At 46.5% G+C, this 24191-nt stretch overlaps 1 protein-coding gene across 1 annotated transcript in view; it reads right to left on the bottom strand.

Annotated features, from left to right (window-relative positions):
• The window catches only part of Plch1 (phospholipase C eta 1), a 191946-nt gene that overhangs the window by 56928 nt on the left and 110827 nt on the right, over positions 1 to 24191 (bottom strand). Inside the window, exons 3-6 of the mRNA XM_058574872.1 lie at positions 21293 to 21439; positions 18115 to 18380; positions 11816 to 11944; positions 10352 to 10522 (exon numbers count right to left, since the gene is read on the bottom strand). Of these exons, the coding sequence (XP_058430855.1) occupies positions 10352 to 10522; positions 11816 to 11944; positions 18115 to 18380; positions 21293 to 21439 (713 nt within the window). The remainder of the gene's footprint in view (positions 1 to 10351; positions 10523 to 11815; positions 11945 to 18114; positions 18381 to 21292; positions 21440 to 24191) is intronic.

Consider the following 24191-nt stretch of genomic DNA (forward strand, 5'->3'; position numbering starts at 1 on the left):
GTGTAACCACTGTACTACTGAGCTACAGTCGCATTTGGTCAGTTTTTAATGTATCTATCACAAATTCCTCCAGATTATTCTGATGGTCTTTCAGTACTTTCCCCCCCATAACCAAAGGCAGCCAATGATCCATGAATTCCTTTTTCCTTTGGTAAAGGTCCCCTTCTTCGGGCTGGTTGCATTTCTGAGCTCTACCTAGCTCTGTGCTGACTCTATTCTGCACCCCTGTATGAACGCATTCAGGAAGGAAATTAATGTACGCTTGATGTGTTCCAGGTGCTTGGTGCATACTTACTCTGTGGCTTCAATTCCACACACACCTTTTTTTGATGGTTTAGTGAAGCATAAAATTCTAGGTTGGAACCATTGCTTCTGTTTAGGGCTTTCCCGGTGCTGGGTAGTTCTAGGGCCACTGTGACCCCAATCCTTTCCACAGGACCTGTTGTTGATTATATGTTTGGTGAGTTTTGTTTATTTGCTCTTTCTGAAAGTGTTTAGAATCCCACTTTACTGCTGACATTGTGAGACTTCACTCTGGTTTGCCTCAGGGGATCTTTTCCCATTGGCTTTGAGGGGACTCTGTTTGGCGCCACTTATCTAGAGATTCTTATCTTTCCTGCTAATACTTTTTTGTATCATTTGATAATTTCCTTGCTTCTATTTTCTCTAATCTTTTTCCATTTCACATTTCTTTGTTGTTTGTTCTACTTTCTCAACTTTATCTTTTTTTTTTTTTATTCTTAAGTATTTTATTATGTTTGATGGATTACAAATAGAACTGTTTACTTCATTTCTTTTTCAGATTGTTCATTGCTATGTTCTAGAAGCACATTTCATTTTTGTATATTGATTTTGTATTTTGTAATCCTGCTGAACTTGCTTCTTAGCTCTCATACTTTCTGTATATTCCTTAGAACTTTCCATGTCATCTGCAATGGAGATGGTTTCACTTCTTCTTTTCTGATCTGAATGCCTTTTATTATTATTTTTCTTTCCTAATTGACTAGAATCTCCAGCAGTATTGAATGAACGTGACAGGAACAGACATTCTTGTTTTGTTCCTGATATGGGATGAAGGCATTAAGTCTTTCACCATTTAGCTGTGGGTTTTTCTAAAACAAGTTCTTTATCAGATGGAGAACTTTCCCTTCTATTTCTAATTTGTTGAGTGAGTTTTTCTTTAATCATTAAAGGTATGAAATTTGTCAAGTGATTTTTTTTGTGTGTCTGTTGAGATAATCATGTGAGTACATACCCTTTATTAAGTTTCTCTCTCTGCTCTTACTCTTTTGATTTCCAAGGGCATATTTTTTTTCCTCTGAATCTTCTTATTTCTGTAGTATCCTTCTTTTGCCTATGGCTATAATTTCTTATCACTGATGATATTAATGACAGTTTTTTTAAAGTGTCCACCTCTCTGCATGCCTCTATTTCTACCAAGTTTCTTGTTTCTACTTGCTTGCCTTAGTCTGCCTTTTTTTTGGTGGGGATGGGGGGGCGTGTGCTACGGATTGAACCCAGGGACTTATACATGCTAGGCAAGCCCTCTACCAACTAAGCTATGTCCCCAGCCCTAGTCTGCTTTTAATAGTACAGGATTTCCTCAAATATGTGGTAGGTCTTGGCTTTTTAAAACCAATCTTTAAAGTTGTCTATTTTAAAACATTGAAAATCAAGTCAATAATTTATCAGAAGATGTGTATTTGTGAGCATCTTTACGGAGCAGTGGGCTCACTGTAGAATTCTCTGGCTGGCCTAACTTATTGGGAGATTTCTGATATATAGTAAGTAACTTTAGGAAGTTGCCCTGCTCAGCTTAATGTGCTAGTTTCCCAGGGTGCGGTAACAAATTACCACAAACTTGGTGACTTACAAAGACAGAAACATATTCTCTCCTAGTTCTAAGGAGTCAAAGTCAAGATGGCAGCATTACTTCCCCTGGGGCCTTCCCAGAACAGCCTGGGCCCTGCCTCTCTCCCAGCCTCTGATGGTGGCCGGCCCCCCATAGCTCTCCAGGACTTAGGCTTCATACTAGTCTCTGCTCCCGTCTTCGCCTCCTCCTCTGTGTGTGTCTCTCCTCTTCTAACCCTTATAAGGATGCTCATCGTTATCATTAACTTAATTACATCTACAAAGACTCTATTTCCTAGTCACATTCTCAAGAATCCTTGGACAGATATTTAAGGGCCACTAACCAATCCAACACAGCTCCTAGGATTTCCCAAAGAAAATGTTTCCAAGTTCCTCCCTGTGAGGGAGGCCTAGAGGTTCCTCTGGGGCCAAGTCCTGGGAGAGAGCCCCACTCCCACGCTCCAGTGCCCTTGCTCATTCTCCTTGGCATTCATTCCCTGGTCCTGTGAAACTCACCCAAAACTGGGCCTTACAAGGTCCACTGCTTCCTGGATCCCACTACCCAGGCTGGCAGGCGGACTGGGCTGCGTGGTCTGCTGCCCCCACCTAGGGTTATCCGTGTAACTGCAGGCCCTGGTCCCATGAGCAGGGTGGTGCAGGATGGCCCACCTGCAGGTCTGTGGCTGTGGTCTGGGCCTCTTTTTCTGTGTGGCCTCTTGTTCTCGGAGAAACCAGCCTGGATAGCCCCCCAGCTCCCATATGGGAGAGAGGAATCCTTGAGGCCCAAGCTCCAGAACTCCTACAGCATAATCACAACTTATTAGTCAAAGAAAATCACTGAGCCATCCCAGAGCCAAGGGAAGGCACTTGTGGATGGAGGACAGGCAGAGTCACATCACCAGGGACACACACGGGAATGTGGGAGCTGCTGTGCCATCCTCACAGTCCCCGTGTTCTCGGTGCCCACGACCAGCCATGCACAGCCTCCTGAGCCCAGCTCCTCCTAGTCCACCCTTCTCCACTCCTGCTTTCATCTTATGCCACAGGGGCAGAGTTACCCTGGGCAAGGGCAGGGGAGAGGACCTGGTACCCTGACCACATCTCCAGCCCATTTTCACCCAGCTGCTTCCTCTCCTGTTTCCTGGAAGGTCATGCAACTCTGACTTTTGAGCTTTCCTGGAGGTTCCTCTGGACAAAGAGTTGCTTCATGGCTTCTCACGCTACGGGCTTGAGTTCAGGGACCTGGGGCCTCCCTTAGCTCAGACAGGCTTTAGGATCTTGCTGTTCCTCTCCCGTTCTCTTCGTCCCTAGGGTTTTGCATGGGGTACATTTTTGGATAATTTCACAAGGGAATATTGAACATTGATACATGAATGATCATGCCATCTGCAACGGAAACAGACAACTACCATCTACAACTACAACTACAACTACACAGTGTACCTCCCCAAGCCAGCAACCTCCAGTCCATCCTACAATTAAACCACAAATTCTCCACATTTGAGTCTATGACTGTTTCATAGACAATGTCATTTTGGAACTATAGCCAAGGCAACAAAACAATCGCCAGATGTAATTACTCTGAAAGGTCTCTCAACTGCTTTAATTTCAAATAAGAAAAGAGATGCAGAAATTCAGAAAAGGACATTTTAAAAAATGCTTCCATCATGAGGAAAAGCAAAGAAAGAGAGAGAGAGAGACCAGCACCAAAGTGGGGTAGTTATAAGCAAAGAAGAGTTTGTAATTATTTCTTAAGAGAGAGGTTGGAATGACCACAACCCATAGAGAAGGGTAAGGAAAGAGAGGACACAAAGACAAGAATAACTGAATCAGATGGATTGAGGAAACATTTTAGAAGAACACAAAGGGGCAACTTTTTACAAAAGAGTCATGTATAGATCTACATCAGGCACATCCCAGCACAGAGGCCTCCTGGCCTGGGAACCGGCACCTCCAGAAAGTCTGGCACTGACCATCCACGTGTGTATTTCAGATGACAGCTGCCAGTGTAGAGGCCACCTCTGGTTCCCAGGGACGGAGGCTGCACTCTTGGGAATACTCTAGATGGTACCTCGGCCTTCCTGCCACCTCGTCCTTCCTCCTCAGTCCCCAAGAAGCAGGAGAAGAGAAAGAGTCCTCGTAGGGAGCTTGCCTGACTGATCCTGCTTCCCAGATTGAGAGACAGGGAGGATTCCCCTTGGCACAGCCACATTTTAAGGGTGAAAGTCCTAATTAAATATCAACTGCACCTGTCACAGGCATGGATTCCATTTTCAGAGCGCTCTGGTAGAGTAAGAATCTACCCCGGGGCCAATGTTGACCTCACTTGGCTCAGCAGCCCATGCGGCCAGCAGTGGTACTTCATCTGGCAGCTCAGTAAAGCTGGAGGAGCTGAACACTCTGGGGTCTGCTGGGATCTTACGCTGTCAGAAGACAATTAATTCCTGCCATACGACCATCTGATTGCCTCAAATTTGTCCCATTGTGAAAATACAGTTTTAAAACACAAAACCCATCAAACTCTTGGCTAATGACTCTCTTGCTGCACATTAGACTGTGCCCACGTGCAAGTAGCTTCAAGCTAATTTAGAAAATTAAAGTAAAAGTAATTATCTGCCAGGGGGCAGATGCCACAGAACACTAGCTCTGTTTTCCCCTACCAAAATTTACTCACAGAATGTCAAAATAATCAAAAAGAAGGACAAACATGTGCCCTTAGCAAGTGACACCCACGGCTGATGTTCGAATGACCTGGGGTCACCCAGCAGCCAGAACAGGTTGAGGCCAGTGGCTGAACACATTTTAATTCCTCACAATGCTGCACTGGGAACGTCTCCACCACAAGATTTTCACATTCACTGCCGCCGCCACCTGCAGCTTGATGTTGTGAGGCAAGAGAAGCAGAAATCAGCTCCCCTTTGTACAGGTAAGAAATAAGGCTCAGGATCAATGATGATCCCGACATCCCCCAGGTACTACAGTCTACAGTGCTAGGTGCAGGTCCTTCCTACAGAGCAGAAGAGAGGAAACCAAGGCAGAGTCTCCGGGAAAAAGTATTTTCTTAATTTTATCAATTACTTCATTCCCATTTCTACCTCTCTTACAGCTCACTTTGCTAATGGAGAATCTCTACCTTGGCTGAATCATCAAACCATAATTAAAATAATTGATTTTGATAAAACATATTATTAACACTATCTGGTTCAATCCTTAAGAAAGCAATAACAAAATTCATAAAAATCAAACCTATTATTCCTAAAATATGTGATTTTAGTAATAAAGTAAAATACTGATAAGACTCAATCCTCAATCCAGGACTAACTGGATATCCAGCAATTCAGTGGGGGCTGACACCACCCGCCCAGAAGTGTGTGCAGATGCCACCACCCACCCAGAGTCAGTGTGCAGTCGGTCAGTGCAGAGACAGCTCTTGGGCCTTGAGGAACCCCCACTGCAGATGAAGATAAAAAGGGGCACTCTGGCTGTCCATGTTTCCACCTGACTGACTGTCAATTTGGAGGTTCTGTCAATGCAAAACCAGAGGCAGATGGTAGTTCAAAAGGTAAAACCAATTTTAATCAGGAACTGCTGGGATGGGGAAGGCCCCTCGCTGTGGAGCCGGGCTCAGGCATGACTACAGCAGGGACAGGTGGAGTGCAGAGGAGGAGCCGGGCAGAGGCCAGTGGGTACAAAAATCATTAGGAGCAAAGGAGGTTCTGGCTCAACAGACCCAACAGGAGTTCTCCTGAAGGTCGGAGGTGATTGGCATCACCTGATGGTGGCGATGGGAGTGTGATGGGCCATCCCTGGTGGGAGTCCCGGCTGAACTGACTCACAGGATGCCTGCTGTGAGCCTTGAGGACAAGGCCCAGGAGCAGCCTGGCAGAAGAGGCCCGAGAACACTGTCCAGATTTAGAAAGGAGATGGTTTTCTTTAGTCCCTCATGTCCCCATCAGGTGCAGGGGTTCACTAGAGGGACCTGCAGAGCTGGGAAGTGGGGGTGGGGGTGGGAGGTGCTCTGCATGCTGTTGTCAATCCATCATGAAGAACATAACTCAGGAACAGCCAAAGAGGGGCATGCACCTGGCAGTGGGGGCACAGGGCACAGCATCCACGCCTCTCTGACAACCTGCCTCCCGGGACCTTGCTGTGCTCACCAAGGCAGAAACTCCCCAAGCCCAATGGGGCAGGGGGGGGGGGGCGGGTTCATTATGCAATGATAGATCATCGGCCATTAGTTAATATAGCCAGCCTCCTCCCTACCTTTCAGGTCCTGGGGTGGTTCCTCTGCCCCTGCCCCATCATGAAGCTATCTGGGAGTCCACAACAGCTACCTCATCAGCACGGACTTGGGTCTGGTCCAGAGGGGCTCATAAGCAACAGAAGATTCTCCCACCATACAGGAAATCCCAAGGGCCCCAGCAGCCCTTGGCTCTGTGCCAAGAATGAGAGACAAAGACCAAATAGATTTTTCACTATGCCATACAACAGATGTGGGGGAGTGGGCAAAGGAGAAGTAATTTAGAAGAAAAATATCCCAGTCATGTGTAGAAGAGATTGGGTCCAAGAAATGCTGCCAATATACAACCTCTCAGCATTCGAGAAACAGCACAGCAAGAGAGTCTCTTTGGCCTCCCCAGCTCCCTCCCCTAATAATTATGCTATATTGTGAAATTGGCCTTTGACTCCCCTGGAGCTCATCCGGAGACCCTTGCTGGAGAAAGGCCCTTCCTCTACCTAGAGCCAAGACACAGAGACACCAAGGGGAACCTGCCAGCACCACCCAGAAGATCAGACCCTCTGTCCTGTGGTCAGCTTCTCCAACACTGCCCATGCTTCCTCACACCTACCATAAAAGCACACAGGTCCCCTGTCTCCTCGGGTCTTCGTTTCCTTATGAAGCTCCCCGTGCCATGTAAACTTATTAAATTAATGTGTACACTTTTCTCTGTTGACCTGTCTTTTGTTGTACAGACTTAGCCCATGAACCCACCACGTGAGGGGTGAGATAAGACAATTTTCCTCCCCTGTGTGACTTATAGCAGATGTGTGAAGGGCTACCTGCCCCTCGAAACCCCAAGTGGCTCCTTGGAAGTGGCCAGATCTGTGCTATTAAGTCAACACATCCATTTGTTGAGCAGTGGATCCAGCAGGCAACACACCAAGGCTTTCCATCTACATCTCTTTAATTCTCACACCCATTGAGCAAAGGCAGTATCATTAACAGGGCATTTCATGACACCAATCAAGAGAGAGGTTCCACCAGCAAGTCACAGAGTAGGCACAGCTGTGTGTCCAATTCTACCACATAGTCCAGTAATAATAATAAAAAAAACCCATTCACACCAAAGCAAATGTTAACCTGCTTGAACAGAGGTGATTAGCACCACTGATAAAGAGAAAAAAAGAAACACAGTCTCAGAAAACATGTTTAATGCATTTACCTTTGGGGACTGAGGATGTCAAGAACAGCTTTAAAACTACTTTCTACTTGGGTACAGCCATCTCTCCAATCAGAGCTAACGCTGCTTTGCTAGTGGCTGGTTCTTGAAAGCACTTACAGAGCAGAACCCTGTGACAAAGTGGTCAGCATCGGTCTGTCCCTGCTGGTTCCTTGTCAGTAACCCCACCGGCTCTCTCACTCTAACACACACACACACACACGCACGCACGCACGCACGCACACACCACAAAAACAGGACAGAATGCACACACATTTTCTGTATTATAAATGGTCTTTCAAATAAAGTCCAAAAAAAATATGTTTTAAAAATATACACAGAGAAAAATACTCAGCCCTGCCATCCAAAGAAAGGCCAATCAAGCCAACTCCAAGTTGCCATTCTGCAGCCACATTAGCACCAAAAATGATTTGCTTATTAGCTTATGATTCACTCACTGCTTTCTTCATTATAAAATGAAACAAATATTTTGTGTTCATGAAGCATTGATGGAGATACATCCCAACACCATGAGAAGACCTGACCCTGCATCTCGCTGGTTAACAATACAGAGGGCCATATGTGGGGGTTTTTTTTTTTCTGCTTTTTTTCATTCTTGCTAAAGCAAAAAGTTGGAGAATTTGATCACCAGATTAATCTACACATAGAAATAATTCAAAATTCTGCGCTGACCTACCACAAAGGTGCTTATCCACCTCAGCCAGAGCAGAGTCTGAATCGGTGAGACCTTTTAGCCACTTAGGGATCTAGAAGCTGAACCTGCAGGTCAGGATATGAATTTTGATAGGTTTGCCTCTGGCAAGTATGACTGATAATCTTCTGGGTTAAGAAGGAGAAAATTAAAGAATGTTAAGAGCTAAAGGACCCTGGGATGGAAATCACTTCAAAACCTCAATTTAATTCAAATTAATACCAAAATTAAATGAGCATAACTTCATGCATATTAGCAATGTGTTACTAATTAATATTTTCAGTATCTCAACAAAGGTACTTTTTAAAAGCAAAAATGTCCAAAACCACAACATTGCATAATTATTATTAAAATTTTATAATTATTATCAATTAAATTATAGGTTTTATTTTGACTCAAAAAGGGAAAACCCAGCAAATCTTAAGAAATATGTGGTTTTTCTTCTTAGCATTTTCTTTCCTTTTATTATAGACTCTCAAAATTGTAAAATATCAAAAAATGTGGTCTCTTTCTTTTGAGCTCTGAGGGTACGATGGGCCCACTCCCACAACTGAGCACAATGCCTCGGATACACATAAGTGCTCAGATAGGGTGAGGATTAACCTGCAGGTTACCAAGCAAACACCCACTCGAGTTTGACTTCCCTAATAACAAACCAACCATCTTTGGCCCTCAAAGCAAGGAACTCATGGAAAGGACCAGGTGCACCCTTGGTTGGCTGTGCTTCTTGGAGTCAGTGACAAGTGACCTCCAGTCTGAGAAGACTGAGCCAAGGTTCTAGTCACTGAGGCGCCATGGTACAACCGTGCTCTGGTTGTACACCCAGAAGTACTGGAACCAAGTCCCCCAGGGCCTGCACTGGGCCTACAACCAAGAGAACTGAAAGCCTGTGCACACAAAGACCCACGCGCCCATAGATGACGGTGCCCCATCCCTTCTTCTGATGGCTGACCACCACGTGGAGGCTACACCCTTGCTTACCCCCTATCAGTTGACATGTGGGCTCTGTTTCTGGGCTGTTATGAATAATGCCACTATGAACAGGTGCACAAGTTTTGGTGTGGATTTGCATTTTCAAGAGGAACCTTGAAAACATTATGTTGAACGAGGGAAGCCAGCCCAAAGGCCATGTGTTCTGTGAAACCCTGCTCACAAGCTGCCCAGAATGGGCACCTCAGTGAGATAGGAAATACTAGGGGTTGCCAAGGTCTGGGAGGAGAGAGGAACAAGGAGGGGCTGCTGCTGGGATTTCTCCTGCAACACTGAAAACATTGAATTCTGTGAACATAGGAACAACCATTGAACCATGCATTTCATAGGGGAACGCTATAGTATGAGAACTGGATCTCCATCAAGTTGTCCCTTAAAGAAAGGGGAGTCCCGGCACAGGCTGAGGGCTTATTTGTGCAGGTGCTTAGAAGAGTCCCTTCCACCAGTTACCCAGTGTGATCCAGATTACTCAACAACCTTACCATTTCCAACAGAGTCACATGCCTGTGACTGCAAACCAATAAAGGAGATAAGAAGCTCTTATACTAAGACTACAAGCCCATAAATCTAAAGAAAATTAAAAGTAAATCTCATCAACTGCAGTAAACCCAAAACCTTCCCCCCGAAAGGCTAATAATATAAAATGTCAAAACCCTTTAACAAAATATTCATTGATTCCTATGCTTAATAAGAAGCAAATGGAGTTTGAGGATATATTAAAAACAGCACTGTGAAAAGACTAGCTGTGTGGACCGTAATTCAGCCTATATAGCATGGAATTAAAACATTCCAAATTAAATATGTTTAGGAATTCCCTTTGCCAACCAGGCCCCAATTTACTATCCTTTAAACATGATCAAATGTTTAAATTATCAATGACCTATTTTAATGCTAGCTAATAACTGCATCCAGTTCAACAGCTAATAATTCATATTCAGGCTTAGTTATATTAGTATAAATATAAATTTATGTTACTAATACAAATGTATACTAACATAAATATATAAAATATAAATCATGCTATGGATTTTTCATAGTAGTAATATAAAGTACACATTTCCATTAAATCTAAAACAATGGAATGTTTAATTAACATTCATTTCTTTGTAGAAAAATACGCATACACTTACTCAGTATGCTTAAGTTAAAAATCGTCTAACCCAGTGTTCAATTTATCACTTCCTCTCTTAAAGCCTACTAGAATGTGTGAAATGATTCTTCCATGCGATTTCTGTGGGCTTGTGACATTTACCCCCTCTATGCTAGACTTAAAACACACCGAAACCCAGCTCCAGGTGAGAGCCACGCGTCTCACAATCATCTTTAAATGGACATTTGATCAGCAGCTGAAGGATACCTTTTGCTCCACCTTCAAAAACTGGGCCAGTTCCTCCACGGTCAGGTGGTCTTTCTTATCACTGTGGCTCAGGAGCAACAAATAAAGGTCTCGTCTCAGTGACATCATTCGGTAAAAAACACAGAACTCCTCGAATGTCAGCGTTCCCTGGTTCTCATCCGTGTCGGCTTCCTGGAAAAGGTGCAGAACAAGGGGCCAAGTGAGAACTTCAGAGTGCAACTCCAGCGCAGGAAGACAGCACCGTTGCTCCAGGACCCACACTCACGCCATGGGGTTGCATGTTCTCTCCAAGCACCCTTGGAGCTCCCTCAAGCCCGACTCCCAGCAGGCCACCAAGAGAGCTTCACCAGTTATAAAGAATCAACCTTGTATAAGCTGAACCCAGGGGTACTCAACCATTGAGCCACATCCCCAGCCCTTTTTAAAATTTTATTTAGAGACAGGGTCTTGCTGAGTTGCTTAGGGCCTCGCTAACTTGCTGAAGCTAGCTTTGAACTTGTGATCCTCCTGCTTCAGCCTCCTGAGCTGCTAGAGTTACGGGCGTGTGCCACCACACATGGCTACAAACTCATTTCTAACCACAGAAAACTTATAAATCAACAAAGAAAGCTATAAACAAAGCAAGACAAAATCCCCCACAGAAGCAATAGAATATTTTTACAAATAGGACATGAAACATACAGAAGTGAATAAACGTACTATATATTAAAACCTTAGCCCTGGGTTTAATCTACAGTGCCACAAATTAAAAGGAAGGAGAGAGAGAGGAGACACCGCATTTCCCTTCTTTTTGGACAATATATTACCTACATGCTCACTTGAAATGGACAGTCATTGCAAAACTTGAATATTGCATATGACTTATCTGCAATGAGGACCTTTGGAAATTAATATTCTAGTTCATTTCTCATAGTGTAGCACTGTCTTTTCCTGACTTAAAATTAACAGAGCTGGCTTCTGCCCTTAGACTGAGGACCACACCGCAGCAGGATGCTTCAAGGACTTCCTTGGTGGCTCATCAACAGGGCCACATGTCTCTTAACATGGATGCACACTAGAGGGTAGGAGCTCAGCACTGCCAGACTTCATGGGAACAGACAGAGAGCTCTGGAGGGCTCAGACAAGTGCTCTCAGTACTTGGTCTTTGCTGTCATCCTCATCCTCAAAGCATCCCTGAGAGGGAGTCTGAGGAAGCAGCCCTGTCCTCCCAAGGGATTTGATGGAGGGTACTTCATTAGAGTCAGGAAGAGCACTTCTAATTACTCCCTAAAAACAGCAGCGATGAAAAAGCACCTGCAGAATCAAACTGAGTGTGTGTTAAGTGCACAACGCTCTTTCTCTTTGATGAAGCAAAAAAGAACAAGATAACACAGACCAACCTGTGTTTGCTTCCAACCAAATGGCCCTTTGATGTACCCTAGTACATGGGTACATGGGTAAGCCCAGCGAGTGGCCATGGCGTACCTGAAACATCTGCCGGACCTTCCTTCGGGGCAGGTTGACGTTCAGCTTGTGCATCAGCTGGTGTATCTCCTCGATGTTCAACAGGCCATCACCATTCTTATCAGCCTCCTCGAAGGTCTGCTTCACCCACTTGCAGGAAGGTCAAAGAAAACACTTGGGTTTGCCTCAAAATAGAAACTGCTCTGTCAGCGGCTTAGCATGACCAGGTCTCAATGAAAGGGCTGGGAATGTGGCTCCATGGTGGAGATCTCTGATTCAACCCCCAATACCATAAAGAAAACAAAAAATGCAAATGACCTGCTGTCACAGATACTCAAGAGGACAGTCATCAGTAACGTGGAGAAGACCTGGAGGAGAGATCCCTGATGGACCCTGCAAACCGAGATACTCCCAGCACCAACAGAGGACCAACCCCCACTGTAGTGGGAGAGTCAAACTGGATGATTCCAAGACCTTCTGTCATCTAATCTCATCCAAATTAAATATTAAAACTTTTCTTGCAAAAACACAATATTTCATCAATTGTAAGAGAAAAAACTACATTCTTGTTCTAATTCTGCTCTAGCATTCCATTCACATTTCCTTAAGTAAATGCCATAAACTCAAAATATTTCCACAGCTTTAATCATCATCTCTCTCTCATTGCATGGCCAGTTTTCCTTAGTGATGCCACCTGGCTTAGGGCACAGACCTTGTGTCCTTATTAGCACACAGGCTGGAGCTGGATGGAGTTCTCCACACAAGAGGCACAGAGATGGCCACAATGGGGACAGCCAGTGTGAGGGCTCCATATGCTGGGCAGGGACCCCTCCACCATGAACCCCCACATAGCAAACACGGGCCTGGCCTTCTCCTGTGCCCCTCATCCACCCTCACTATCTTCACAACACTCCTGGTACCAGATTTCAGCTCTCTTCTCAGTCCCAGTCCTACACCAGCCCTGGCACAGAGTCTGTCCTCCACGCTCAGGCGTGAGACCCGGTGGAGGAGGAAACGCAGATGAGTTTAGACAGACAGGATTCTATCATATGAGCTGAGATTTGATCAGAGCCTCCCTGGGATGAGCCTTGTATGGCTTTCCATAGTGGGAAAGCAAAACAAATGGTAAAATGACCACTTCCAGTTAACTTCTAGCAGGGGGTTTAAACACAGATGCCTCACAGTTGTCGGAGAGCCTGTTACAGGCAGCAGGGTGGTATGTGTGCTGAGAATACCAAGCCAAGCTTCAGAGTGGGAAAGGCGATGAAGAGAAAAGAATGAAGGCAGTGGAGAGGAACCAGAGGACCTTAGCGCAGGCAGCAAGGAACAGCAGGAGGCTGGACAATCCGACATCAAGCGGTGACGCTGACGGACAGATTTCCATTTTGACTCACAGCATTAACTTGGCTCAACTCGTAAGGCAGCACACCTACATTTCTTAAATGATTCAAATCAGGGCTTTGGAAACTGAGCCACAAAAAGAGAGAACAGAAGCCCCATCACCTTCCTTCTAGAGCTTAGGGGAAATGTTTCAGGCTGTGCTCCCTTTACACCATTTTTAAGTAGATGCAGGAGCCCAGTCTTTTCAGATTTGGTTTGTCCTTGCCTGGTTCAGGGGGTCATCATCTGAGTCAAGAGGGGAGTAGCCAAGAACCTAAAGGGAGAGTGGTCAGGGCCAATGGCTAGCAAGTGCCGAACTCGTTTCTCTGTGCACAGGGCCCACTCTGCGAGCTCCACTTCTCTTCATGGTAGACATGACATGGCTCTGGCCCCACAACATTCAGCCAGAGCACAAAGAAGTCACTTACTGGGTCCCATGACCCAGTATTTTCATCCTTTAATTCTCAAATTCTTTATCAAAATTTCTCTAAGACTTCTCCAGAAGAAGGCAGAGATGGCCACACCCTGAGCACAGGCTCTGCAAGGACTCAGCACCTGCCACGTCTGGCCTTGGCCACTGGCTGAGGAGACCTGGGCCTGATACAGCAGAAAGAGAGGACTCAGACCAAGAAATGTGCCCTTGTGCTGTTCCCAAGCTGACCTGCCTGGAACAGCACTCAGCACCCGTGGAGCCTCTGTTCCTCCATCCGCAATGTCAGCAGCACAGCTGGATAACCTCGAGATCCCTTCAATTCTATGATTCTATGGAAGGAAAAGCCACTTTTTCCAGCAATAGTCACACTGAATACAACTGCAGGTGTGGTGCTCTGTATTTCCTAGTTGCTGTAAAAAGGAAACCCCGAGTGCCCAGAAAACCCTGGAGCAACAATTCAGCCAAGCACTCAACCACTGCAAGAGGAGGAACAGTCATTCTGCAGAGAAACCCGGGGGTAGAGCTGGATGGAATGGATTGTGTTTCCCAGAAAGAAGCCAGAGGAGACTGTGCAGAGCCAAGGGCCCCATTAGGCCAGGTGGGTGGCTGCTCCTCTCCAGGGCCCAACCATAAGTCTTTATAGACCATTTGATCCTGGTTACAAATGCTGTGCTCAGCCACTGTCCCGTGAAAACAGCCCTATAAACAGAACATATGTGAATTTGCACAGCTGGGTTCCAATAAAACTATTTATAGACACTGAAGTCTGAATTTTAAACCATTTTACATTTCACAAAATGCTCTTCTTTTTTTGCTACTGTTCAACCATTTAAGACCCATTCTTAACTTAGAAGCTTCCTAAAATAGGTGATAGACCAGGCGTGGTGGCTCACGCCTGCAGATCTAGGTAGGAGGATAGCAAGTTCAAAGCCAGCCTCGGCAACCTAGTGACACTCTGTTTTGAAACAAACAAACAAACAAAAAATAAGTGCCGAGGATGTGGCTCTGGTACAGTGTGTGGCATTGCCCCAGGCCTGGCATGTTGAAGCCCAGGGTTCTGTCCCCAGTGTCCCCTCCCCAACACACACACACACACACACACACAAAGATAATGGGCCAAAATTGCCCTGCAGTTTGAGAGAAAGGAATAAGGCTCCATTAGTCTTCAGGATGCCTGAAGCCTCCTAGGCTCAGGACCTCCATCCTGGTATCAGGGGACACAGTGGGGAAACATGAAGGAGAAGGGCCTCCCTCGGGAAGCGCCAAGGCTAGGCGCCACACCACAGTCACCTCCGTCAGTGGGGAGGCTGACAGCTAGGACTTCCTACTTCTGAGTAGGAAACCAAAAACTGCTGCTCCTGACCTCTCCAGCCAGCATAATGACTTCATCTATAAAGTGCCTACTGTGTGCCAGGCAGTGTTCTGAGGACATGATTCTGAGGACATTGGTTCCATCTCCACATACCTGTGCAGGGTCAGCTCTGTGACTATCACCCTGCACGTCGTCACAGGGGCAAGTCACCCAGACTACACAGCACATGGCAGAGCAGGGTTGGACCCACAGATGGATGGAGTTGGAGAACACAATGCTAAGGGAAGTTAGCCAATCCCCAAAACAGCACAGCCCTGGGGGCAAGCCCCAACCCTGATGCTGCATCACTTCTGACAGACCTGAGCACCACGCAGGCTCCACACAGTGTGGCCACTGCAGAAACCACTGCTTCCTGCTGTAGATGCACAGGGCTTCCCCATCAGCCATCTGCACCCGTCACTCACGTTATTCATTCACTGGTGAATGTTCTAGTCCTGCAGGAAGTTTGACCATAAACATCCCGAATCTCTCTCATCCTCAACTAGTGTAGTTACACTGTCTAATGGAGGACATCATTCCATCATTAAGATATCAAAATCTGGGGCTGGGCTTGTGCCTGGCACATGTGAGGCACTGGGTTTGATCATCAGCACCACATAAAAATAAATAAATTAAATAAAGGTATTGTGCCCATCTACAACTAAAATTTAAAAAAAAAAGATACTAAAATCTTATCAAACTTGGACAAATCTGAACAAGAACAGCTCCCTGTCTCAAGATAACTTTCCTTGTTTCATTATTGGATAATAGTTTCTACCCATTAATTTTCTTTCCTCTTTTCCACCCTCCACAGACACATTAACTGCCTCTAAGTCTTTCATGACATTGTTCCTTGTGATGTCTGGCTATGCTTGCTGTTGGACAGTTTTCAGGCCTAAGAATCACCAACCAGCATAGTGAGAAGAGGCCCATCCTGCAGCTGGCAATGGTCAGGACCTAGACTTCTCTAAGTGACCAAAGGCTCTACAGATGTGCCCTTGATGGCCTTAAACTGTGGCTTCCCTATTCCTTGCAGAAGAACCCAGCTGTGCTCAAGCAATCAAGAGTCCTATGGCTTCATGTGGCTGGGAACTGAGGGGGACGGGTGGATCCCGCCTCAACTCGGCCGTCCTCAGGACTCCTGGTCAGCAAGGTGGCGTCTGCTGAGGCTGGGTGTCCTTCAGGAATTTCAACCCAAAGAACAGATCACAGCAGACTCGGCACAGCAGCAGATTCCCTGTATCCCATGAAGTCTAGCAGGGCTTCAGACAGCAAAGCAATGGCTGTTCATTTGTTTTGCTTTGGAACAAGTTCTATTTCATGGGAACAGGCCAACATGTGGTAGAATTTATCATGGTTTTAAATGATTTGAGTTTTCAGTTTCTCAGATTTGATGTCTCATGACAAATATTGACAGATGGATGGAGCTGGAGAACACAATGCTAAGGGAAGTTAGCCAACCCCCGAAACCAAATGCTTTCTTTGATATAAGGAGGCTGATTCATAGTGGGGTAGGGAGGGGGAGCATGGGAGGAATAGAGGAACTCTAAATAGGGCAGAGGGGTGGGAGGGGAAGAGAGGAGGCAGTGGGTAGGAAAGATGGTGGAATGAAATGGACATCATTTCCCCAAGTACATGTATGAAGACACAAATGGTGTGAATATACTTTGTGTACAACCAGAGATAAGAAAAATCGTGCTGTGTGTAATGTGAATTGCAATGCATTCTACTGTCTATGTAACAAATTAGAATAAAAAATTAAAAAAAAAAAAAGAGGTGTGAGAAGCACCTTTGCTTCCTGGGCAGGGCTGTGCTTGCTGCTGAAGCAGCAGCAGCTCCTTCAACCAGAGCTGGCCAGCTGCAGGCCCAAGCCCACATGCTGAGGGCACAGGACCTGGGAGGGCACCACCGCAGACCCCTCACTTGGGAGAAAACATGTGCCCTTGATCACGTCCTGCCCCGTCCTCGAAGCCTGTGCTGCCTGCACCCACTGGCAGCCCTGCAGATTCTGTTTTCACTCATTTGTTTTTGTACCAAATGTTAAAGGGTAAAGGCTTGAACGGCCAGGTGGAAGCCCAGAAAGTGAGTCCTACCTTCGCACTTCATGCACTGTGATCCCACCTGCATCTACTGCACACCGTGAACACCGATGGCTCAGTGCTCAGCCACTCAGGCCTTAACAGCCGGGGTCCCTCCATGGGTCTGCTGAGCTACACCCTGAGCCAGGCCTGAGCAGCACAAAGCTCTCACCACGCCTGGGAAAATGAAGCCAGATGCCTGTGACCTCGGGGGTGGCCACATCTTCTAAGGCAAAAGGGCAGAGAAGGGAGCCAAAGAGGTCGACTGACCCACCCGTCCCTTTACAGACAGGAACGTGAGGCCACATGCCCAGCCCCCAGCCAGGAGGGGAGTTGCCTTCAGAAGACCAGGTTCATGGAGAATTAAATGTGTTCTTGTTTCTCAAGCAATGTTGAAAGGATAAGTGTTGGAAAGTAGAAAATAACTTCCAGGCTGTGGTGTAGCTCAGTGATAGAGCATTTGCCTGCTTGTGTGTGAGGCCCTGGACTCAATCCCCAGCACTGAGGAGGGAAAGAGGGGAAGGAGAGAGGAAGGATAAGTAACTTTCTCCTGAGAATCAATCAGTTCAGTTTCCAAACTGAAAGTTAAAAAGAGAAAAAAGTCAAAGAAGCTATACATTGGAACTCAAACGTATCTGTTAAACTAACTTAGATGACCAAACAAGATTTTCTCTAATCTACATCAACACTACAAGTTACATGTAACCAACACCCAAAACAGGCAATAATATTTCATTACAGGAAATAATATTTCATTCTCAGACTGTAAAGCCAACTTCAGTCTCTTCCAAAGAATTCTGCCAGAGTCTAGAGCTGAGTCTCTGTGTCTTTACATGTGCATTTTCTTGGCGGAGGATGAGGAGGGGAGAGAAGGGTGCTGGGGGAAAGAAAGGAGAAAGGCTTCGAGCCTCACAGCCTGGAAGGAACACAGCCAAGTCAACCAGACAACCCAGATACACATGCACAAAACTCAGAAATGAAGCCCTGGGAGGGAGGAGGGGGTGGATAGGTTCAAAGCAGGGATATACACCATGAAGCTGTCACCATGAGACCCATTCATCTACTTGATCACAACAACAGGCGCAGTTCTAGAAGGATATTGGTTGTGGGTCCTCTGCCTCTTGGCGAGGGAATCCTCGTCACTGATGCCAGCCATCAGGTACTTGAGGCCCGTGATCCAGGTGCGGGCCTCCTCGGGGTTGGAGGTGACAAGGTCCAGGGACTCCATGTGGTTGCCATGGTAGATGGTGAAGCAGCAGCTGGGATCGAAGCCCCCCTCTGCTTGACGGTGGAATATTTCAGACTGGCGGCCCTCGGTGACTTTGTAAATGGAATCGATAAGGACTGGAAGAAAACAAGACACATCATCACATAGCAGATGAAGTCAGTTACTGAAACAATTGAGAAATAAAACAGCAAAATCATTTTAGAGATTAAAAAAATAAGCACAAAAAACTTCACTGCCTGCAATTTGTGATTTTTAGTTCAGACGCTGAACGCTGGCTCTGCTGTCTTCTGTAAGGAAACTTCTTCAAGTAACACTTTTCTGAGATTTTTTTGTTTTTTGGTACCAGGGATTGAACCCAGGAGGGCTTACCCACTGAGCCACATCCCCAGGGCTATTTTGTATTTTATTTAGAGACAGGGTCTCCCTGAGCTGCTTAGGGCCTCACTAAGTTGCTGAAGATGGCTTTGAACTCATGATCCTTCTGCCTCAGCCTCCTGAGTCACTGGGATTATAGGTGTGCACTACTGCACCCAGCTCCTGAGTATTCTTGACAATGTCCTCCCTGGGCAGTGACTCAGGATGAGTTTTAAATTAGAGTAGAAAGATCCATCTGCCCACAGAGCAAGAAAGCTGGTGGAAAAGGAGACTGTTAAATATGTCAAGGCTACCATTTACCTAGTTATGGACAGAAAGCAGAGGAAGACCCAGAACTGGCTGCTGTTTTGAAAAGTGTAGGAGAAGATAGAAAATAAAAAGCAAAGAAACTTACTGGCAACTAAGTAGCAAGCTAAGAGTGCTTGGTATTGGTAGAGAGAACCCAGGGTGGTGGGGGTGGAGCCGGGTTGGAGAAGTGGCACCCCAGAGGAAGGAGTAGGAGAACACAGAACACAGGCCCACCCCAGGGATGCTGGGCAGGCCGTGCATGCAGAACTGGAGAGCTCAGAAGGGAGGATAAGTGGAGATAAAGTTAGAAGTCAAAGGCTAGGTCTTGGAGATCCTGCCTTTTAGGAATACAGCAGCCCTGAAGCACTGAAGCTTGGATCAGAGAAGCAGTGGCCGGGATAACTCCAGAATTCTTTGTTGTTTATTTATTTTGGCTTGCTTCTTTATTTTTAAGCAGAAACCAGAAGCGTGGCACATCCCATCACCTGCCCGTGTGCACCATCAACCCCTCACTCTATGAACAACAGGATCCCATTTTACTCTGGTATCCACTCAACCCCAAGCAACTCACAGGGAAAGGAGCTTTGGCTCAGCCCCAGGGAAGTCCGGGCAGGTGAAAGCCACTGGGGCCCCATTTCTACTTCCGGGGGGGGAGTGGGGGGGTTAGGTGAGGGCATGCCAGCCAGTTCTTCCTGAGCAGACATGCACAGTCTGTCTTGAGGGAAGGGTCTGGAAAGGGTTTTCTCACCCTCAAGAGGCCAGAAGAGGCCTCTTCACTGTCACATCAGGTCATAAGGCCTGGCACAGCTGAGGCACACTGCTGCCTTGATGGCAGTGCCACAAACAAGGGCAGAGCCAAGTGTGCTGCAGAGACAGAGAGAGAGACCAGTGCCCCTCGCCCAGTCCTGTCCATCTCTGGGCTTCATGGTAGGTGGGATGATAAACCTGTTTATCATGGGAGCATGAATTAGACGAGATCTTATTACTGACAAACACAGAAGAAGCCAGCATGGTGGAGACTGGTTAGGAGACAGGGCAACTGGTAACTCGAAAGGCAAACAGGCTCTGGACCCAGGAGTTGCCATGGAAACAACAGGAAGGAGGGCCAATGACAGCCATGTCACAGGACTCAACAGGACTTGTTGCTAAGACAGGGGTGTGTACGGTAGTTCACTTAGATGCCAATCTGCCTGGCCATGAGGGTCTCCAGGAAGCCAGTAGAGCATTATCTCTGGTGTGTCTGTAAGAGGTTTCATGGAAGGAAGTGGTATTTGAATCAGCCTCTCCAAACACAAGAGGGCAACACCCAATCACTGAGGGCCCAGAGGGAATAGAAAGGCATAATAAATGCACATTCTCTCTCTCTTCTGGAGCCAGGACACCCATTCTCTCCTGTTCAGACATCAGAGCTTCAGGGCCTCAGGCCTTCAGATGCTGGGCCTAGTATCAGCAGCCCCAAGATCTCAGGGTCCAGGCTCATGGCATGGGACAGACTGAGCCATGCCACTGGTTTCTGGTTCTCTAGCCTGTAGATAGCATATTGTTTCATTTCTCAGCGTCCATAAGAAGGTAAGCCAAATCCCCTAATAACCATCCACCTACTTGTCCATCCATTCATCCTTCCTTTCACCCACCCACCCATCCTATTCATTCTGTTTCTCTGGAGAAACACTAACTCACACAGTGTGGGAGAGAGAAGCTTTAACTAGGAGTCAGATCCAAACAATTTTACTTGATACCATAAAACAATGCTGTTAGTCGGGCATGGTGGTGCATGCCTGTAATCCCAGCAGCTCAGGAGGCTGAGGCAGGAGGATTTTAGTTCAAAGCCAGCCTCGGCAACTTAGCAAGGCCCTAAGCAACTCAGGGAGACCCTGTCTCTAAATAAAACATAAAAAAGGTCTGGGAATGTGGCTCAGTGGTTGAGTGCCCTGGAGTTCAATCCCCAGTACCAAAAAACAAACAACAACAAAAACAGTGCTGTTAATTCATTAATCAGTTTACTGTGGTCAGAATACAGCAATATACTTTAAAGCTCATTGGAATTATGACATCCCTTACCTTTTAAAGGAAAAGAAAGGTCTGCAGCTATAAAAATCTTACAGTGTACTTAAAACACACACACACACACACCATACCTCAACACAGGGGAAATGTTAGCATTTACAATATTCATGGATGAACTTTTATGGATTCAAATTCCCCAAAGAGAGTCATCCTTTATGGACTCAATATCCATACCCAAGGGATCCAAAAACTTGCAAAACATTGGAAGTTCCACCAATGCAAAGCTCCCACAGGGCTCAGCCCACATGCCCATGGTTACCGTGTCCATCCAAACAAAGAAATCAAAGGCTGCCTTTACTTTTTGCCCTCTCGCTCTTCCTAGAGGGTCGCCACCGGAGGCGGGTCCGGTGCTCATCCAGGTAAAAGAGCCGGACGAGCCCTTTGGTCCCACGCTTCAGCTTGATCATCTGAGTCCCGGACTGCATGACACTCATGCATCTTTCAACTGCAAAAGAAATCAGAGCAGGGTGAGCTCTCACACAATGCCCAGCACACTGGTGTCCAGACCCTACAGTCAGAGATACCTCTGCTTCACCCCCAAAGACTTTGAGGCCCAGGAGACAGATTGGGCAGAGGTCATCTGAAAAGAGACTTGCTAAGAAACTGGCAAGTTCCTTGTTAGTTATAGCCACTAACAAGCCTTGTAGACAAAAATAAAATTCTATTTCCAGGTAAGTAAGGCATTATTTGTATTGCAGTCTGTTTTGTGGTATAAGACTGATGACCCCTTAGATATTCTAAAGCAGGTTTGCAGACATGTTAAATCTGTGATTTTTATACATCCAGTTGTAAAAGCACCTTGTAATAATGTGGCCAATGACATTGTTAAAATTGGACAGTGGTGACACAGGATTCATGTTATTATGTTTTTGTGCATATTTGAAAACAGTTAAATAAGTGTTTCAATGTAATCACGAGGCATCAAGTTTTCACAAACAACAAATGAATGAAAACATTTGTTGATGCATTTAAACTGCTACGATTTTTCCTTCTAGAGGAATAACTTGGCACTGGAACTCAGGCAGCATCCAAATCACTTGCTGTCAGAGGCAAAGCTGTCATTTAAACCCAGCCTGCTTTGGGAAGAACCTTGCAGGGTAGAGGTATCTGCTGTCCTTGCCCACGCCCCTTGTTTGGCAACATTGGCCCCCTTTTCCTGTGCCACCGCTCCTCACCCATTCCACATAGTTTTGGTGGACTGTCAATCACTCAGCTTCAGCTCACAGCAACTCTGACTCCCTCCCAAGGGCAGACATCCTGAGCAGATCACTGAACAAAAACCAGAATCAGTCATTTCTACAAGAGTGCATTCGGAGAGGCTCCTGAGGGGCCACCTCAAAATACCACAGTTGTCACCGGTCCTCTCCCAAGAAGCACAAACGATTACACTTCCCCCTGACTCTGCAAGTTTTGCAGTGGTCTTCCAAAACACTCCTTTTTCATCAGATCAGGTAGAAATAGAGCACTCCAAATATGAAGTGCTGAGCATCCACCTCCCCCAATGGATGCTGTTGGAAGCCACATGAAAGAAGCACAATAAACAAACTTGGGCAGCACTGGACTCCAGCTTTCCTGACTCAGTATGTTGCCTTTACTAGGAATGATGACCTGATCCAAGCTAAACCTCGATGCAGGGGGAACCCATCCCAGGTAACATCAGCACGTCCCTAGATGTCCACCCCAGGAAGAGCCTTGTCCTCCCTTGAAATCGGGGAGGCAACAGCAAGCAGAGTGCCAGGATTTAGCAGTGCAGGAGCATGATGCACAGGTCACCTTCACTCATCCCATCAAACACTCAAGTCACAAAAATATTGCTTAAGAAAACTGCAGGAGGGAGAGAAAAGGAGGAGGGAGGGAGGGAGGAAGGGAAGGAGTGATTGAGGGAGGGAGGGAGACAAGAAGGGAGGGAGGGAGGGAAACAAGGAGGGAGGAAGGGAGGGTGCAAACAATAGTCAGGGTAGGTAAGGAATGACTAAGTCAGTCCAGAACTTGGGGCCTGGTTTAAAAGGAAATGCTTATACCTTTAGGACACTTCCCCCTTCTCCAACCTGTTACCAAGGTTACCTGACTCCTGGGAATTGTTCCTCCCTGCAAGGTGTTGTTAATGAATGCCCCCTGGGCCCCTCCCTTCCTGCCTGTACCCTGGGGCAGCTTCTTCCTGCCCTTGAATCACTCAACCTTTAGGCCAACCTTTTGGTCACTAGTCAGGTAGGCAAGATAAGAGGAGGAGAAGGCATAAGAAAGGAAACCTAAAATCTATAAAAGGGGCAGGACACTCCCACCCCCTTAGGCACCAGATTTGGACCCCCTCCTCTGCAGAGGAGTCTGTCTCTGTCTCTCTGTTCTATCCTTTAAATGAAACTCTTTGCTCTTACCTCAGCGTTTCTTGGGTGTTCAATCTTCACCCGGGGGAATGGGATTCAGCCCTGATTCTAGTTACCAGTATCAGAAGGACTTAAAGTGCTCATTTGAATGCAGAAAGCAACTTGAGATTGGTTTCCCTTGAGTCTGTGAGCTTCGCCCCCTGCACCCAGTTGGTTCAGGCAACAAGCACTCCAGGGTGGAATCCTGAGCTGGACATCTCCCACAGGCAATTAGAGTAAGAAGTGGCATCAGGACAAAGCCACCCAGTCAAGCCAAGGCCAAGGCCCAGAAAAGCCCTGGACCTGCCAACACCCGACAGCAGTCGTTAGCCCTAAACAGACAGTTCCCAGGGCAACTCCCTGCAGTGAGCAAAGGGCAAGGAGCCTTCTGGGCAGATGACCCAGAACTTAGTTTGAGAGAATGAGCATCTAAAAAGATAGGTACTAATGGCATTTAGAACTACAGCTGGGAGAGAACTCTAGCTGTTCCACTTAGGAGCTGTCCTCCATGAGCAAGTTACTTAACCTCTCTGTGCCTCCATTTCCTGATCTGAAAGAGGGATCTTGATGTCATGTGCCCCCTGGTCATGGTGAGAACTGAATTAGCTAATTCATGACCGGAAGCATGGTCTGGCCAGTCAACTCTACAAACGTAGCTGATCATGATTGAAGCCCTGACCTTCCACATGCCGGTGTCTGGAGATGGGGCCTTTGGTAGGAATTGGGTTTGAGGAAGTCGAGAGGGTGGGGCCTCAGCAATGGGACTAGTGTCCTTGCAGGAAGCACACTCTCTCCCTCTCTGTCCCTCCCTCTCCCCACCTTCTCTCTGCCACA

This window comes from Marmota monax, unplaced genomic scaffold (assembly GCF_021218885.2).
Source record: "Marmota monax isolate L192 unplaced genomic scaffold, Marmota_monax_Labrador192_F-V1.1 WCK01_AAM20220418_F8-fsc00022, whole genome shotgun sequence".
Taxonomy (NCBI): Eukaryota; Metazoa; Chordata; class Mammalia; order Rodentia; family Sciuridae; genus Marmota; species Marmota monax.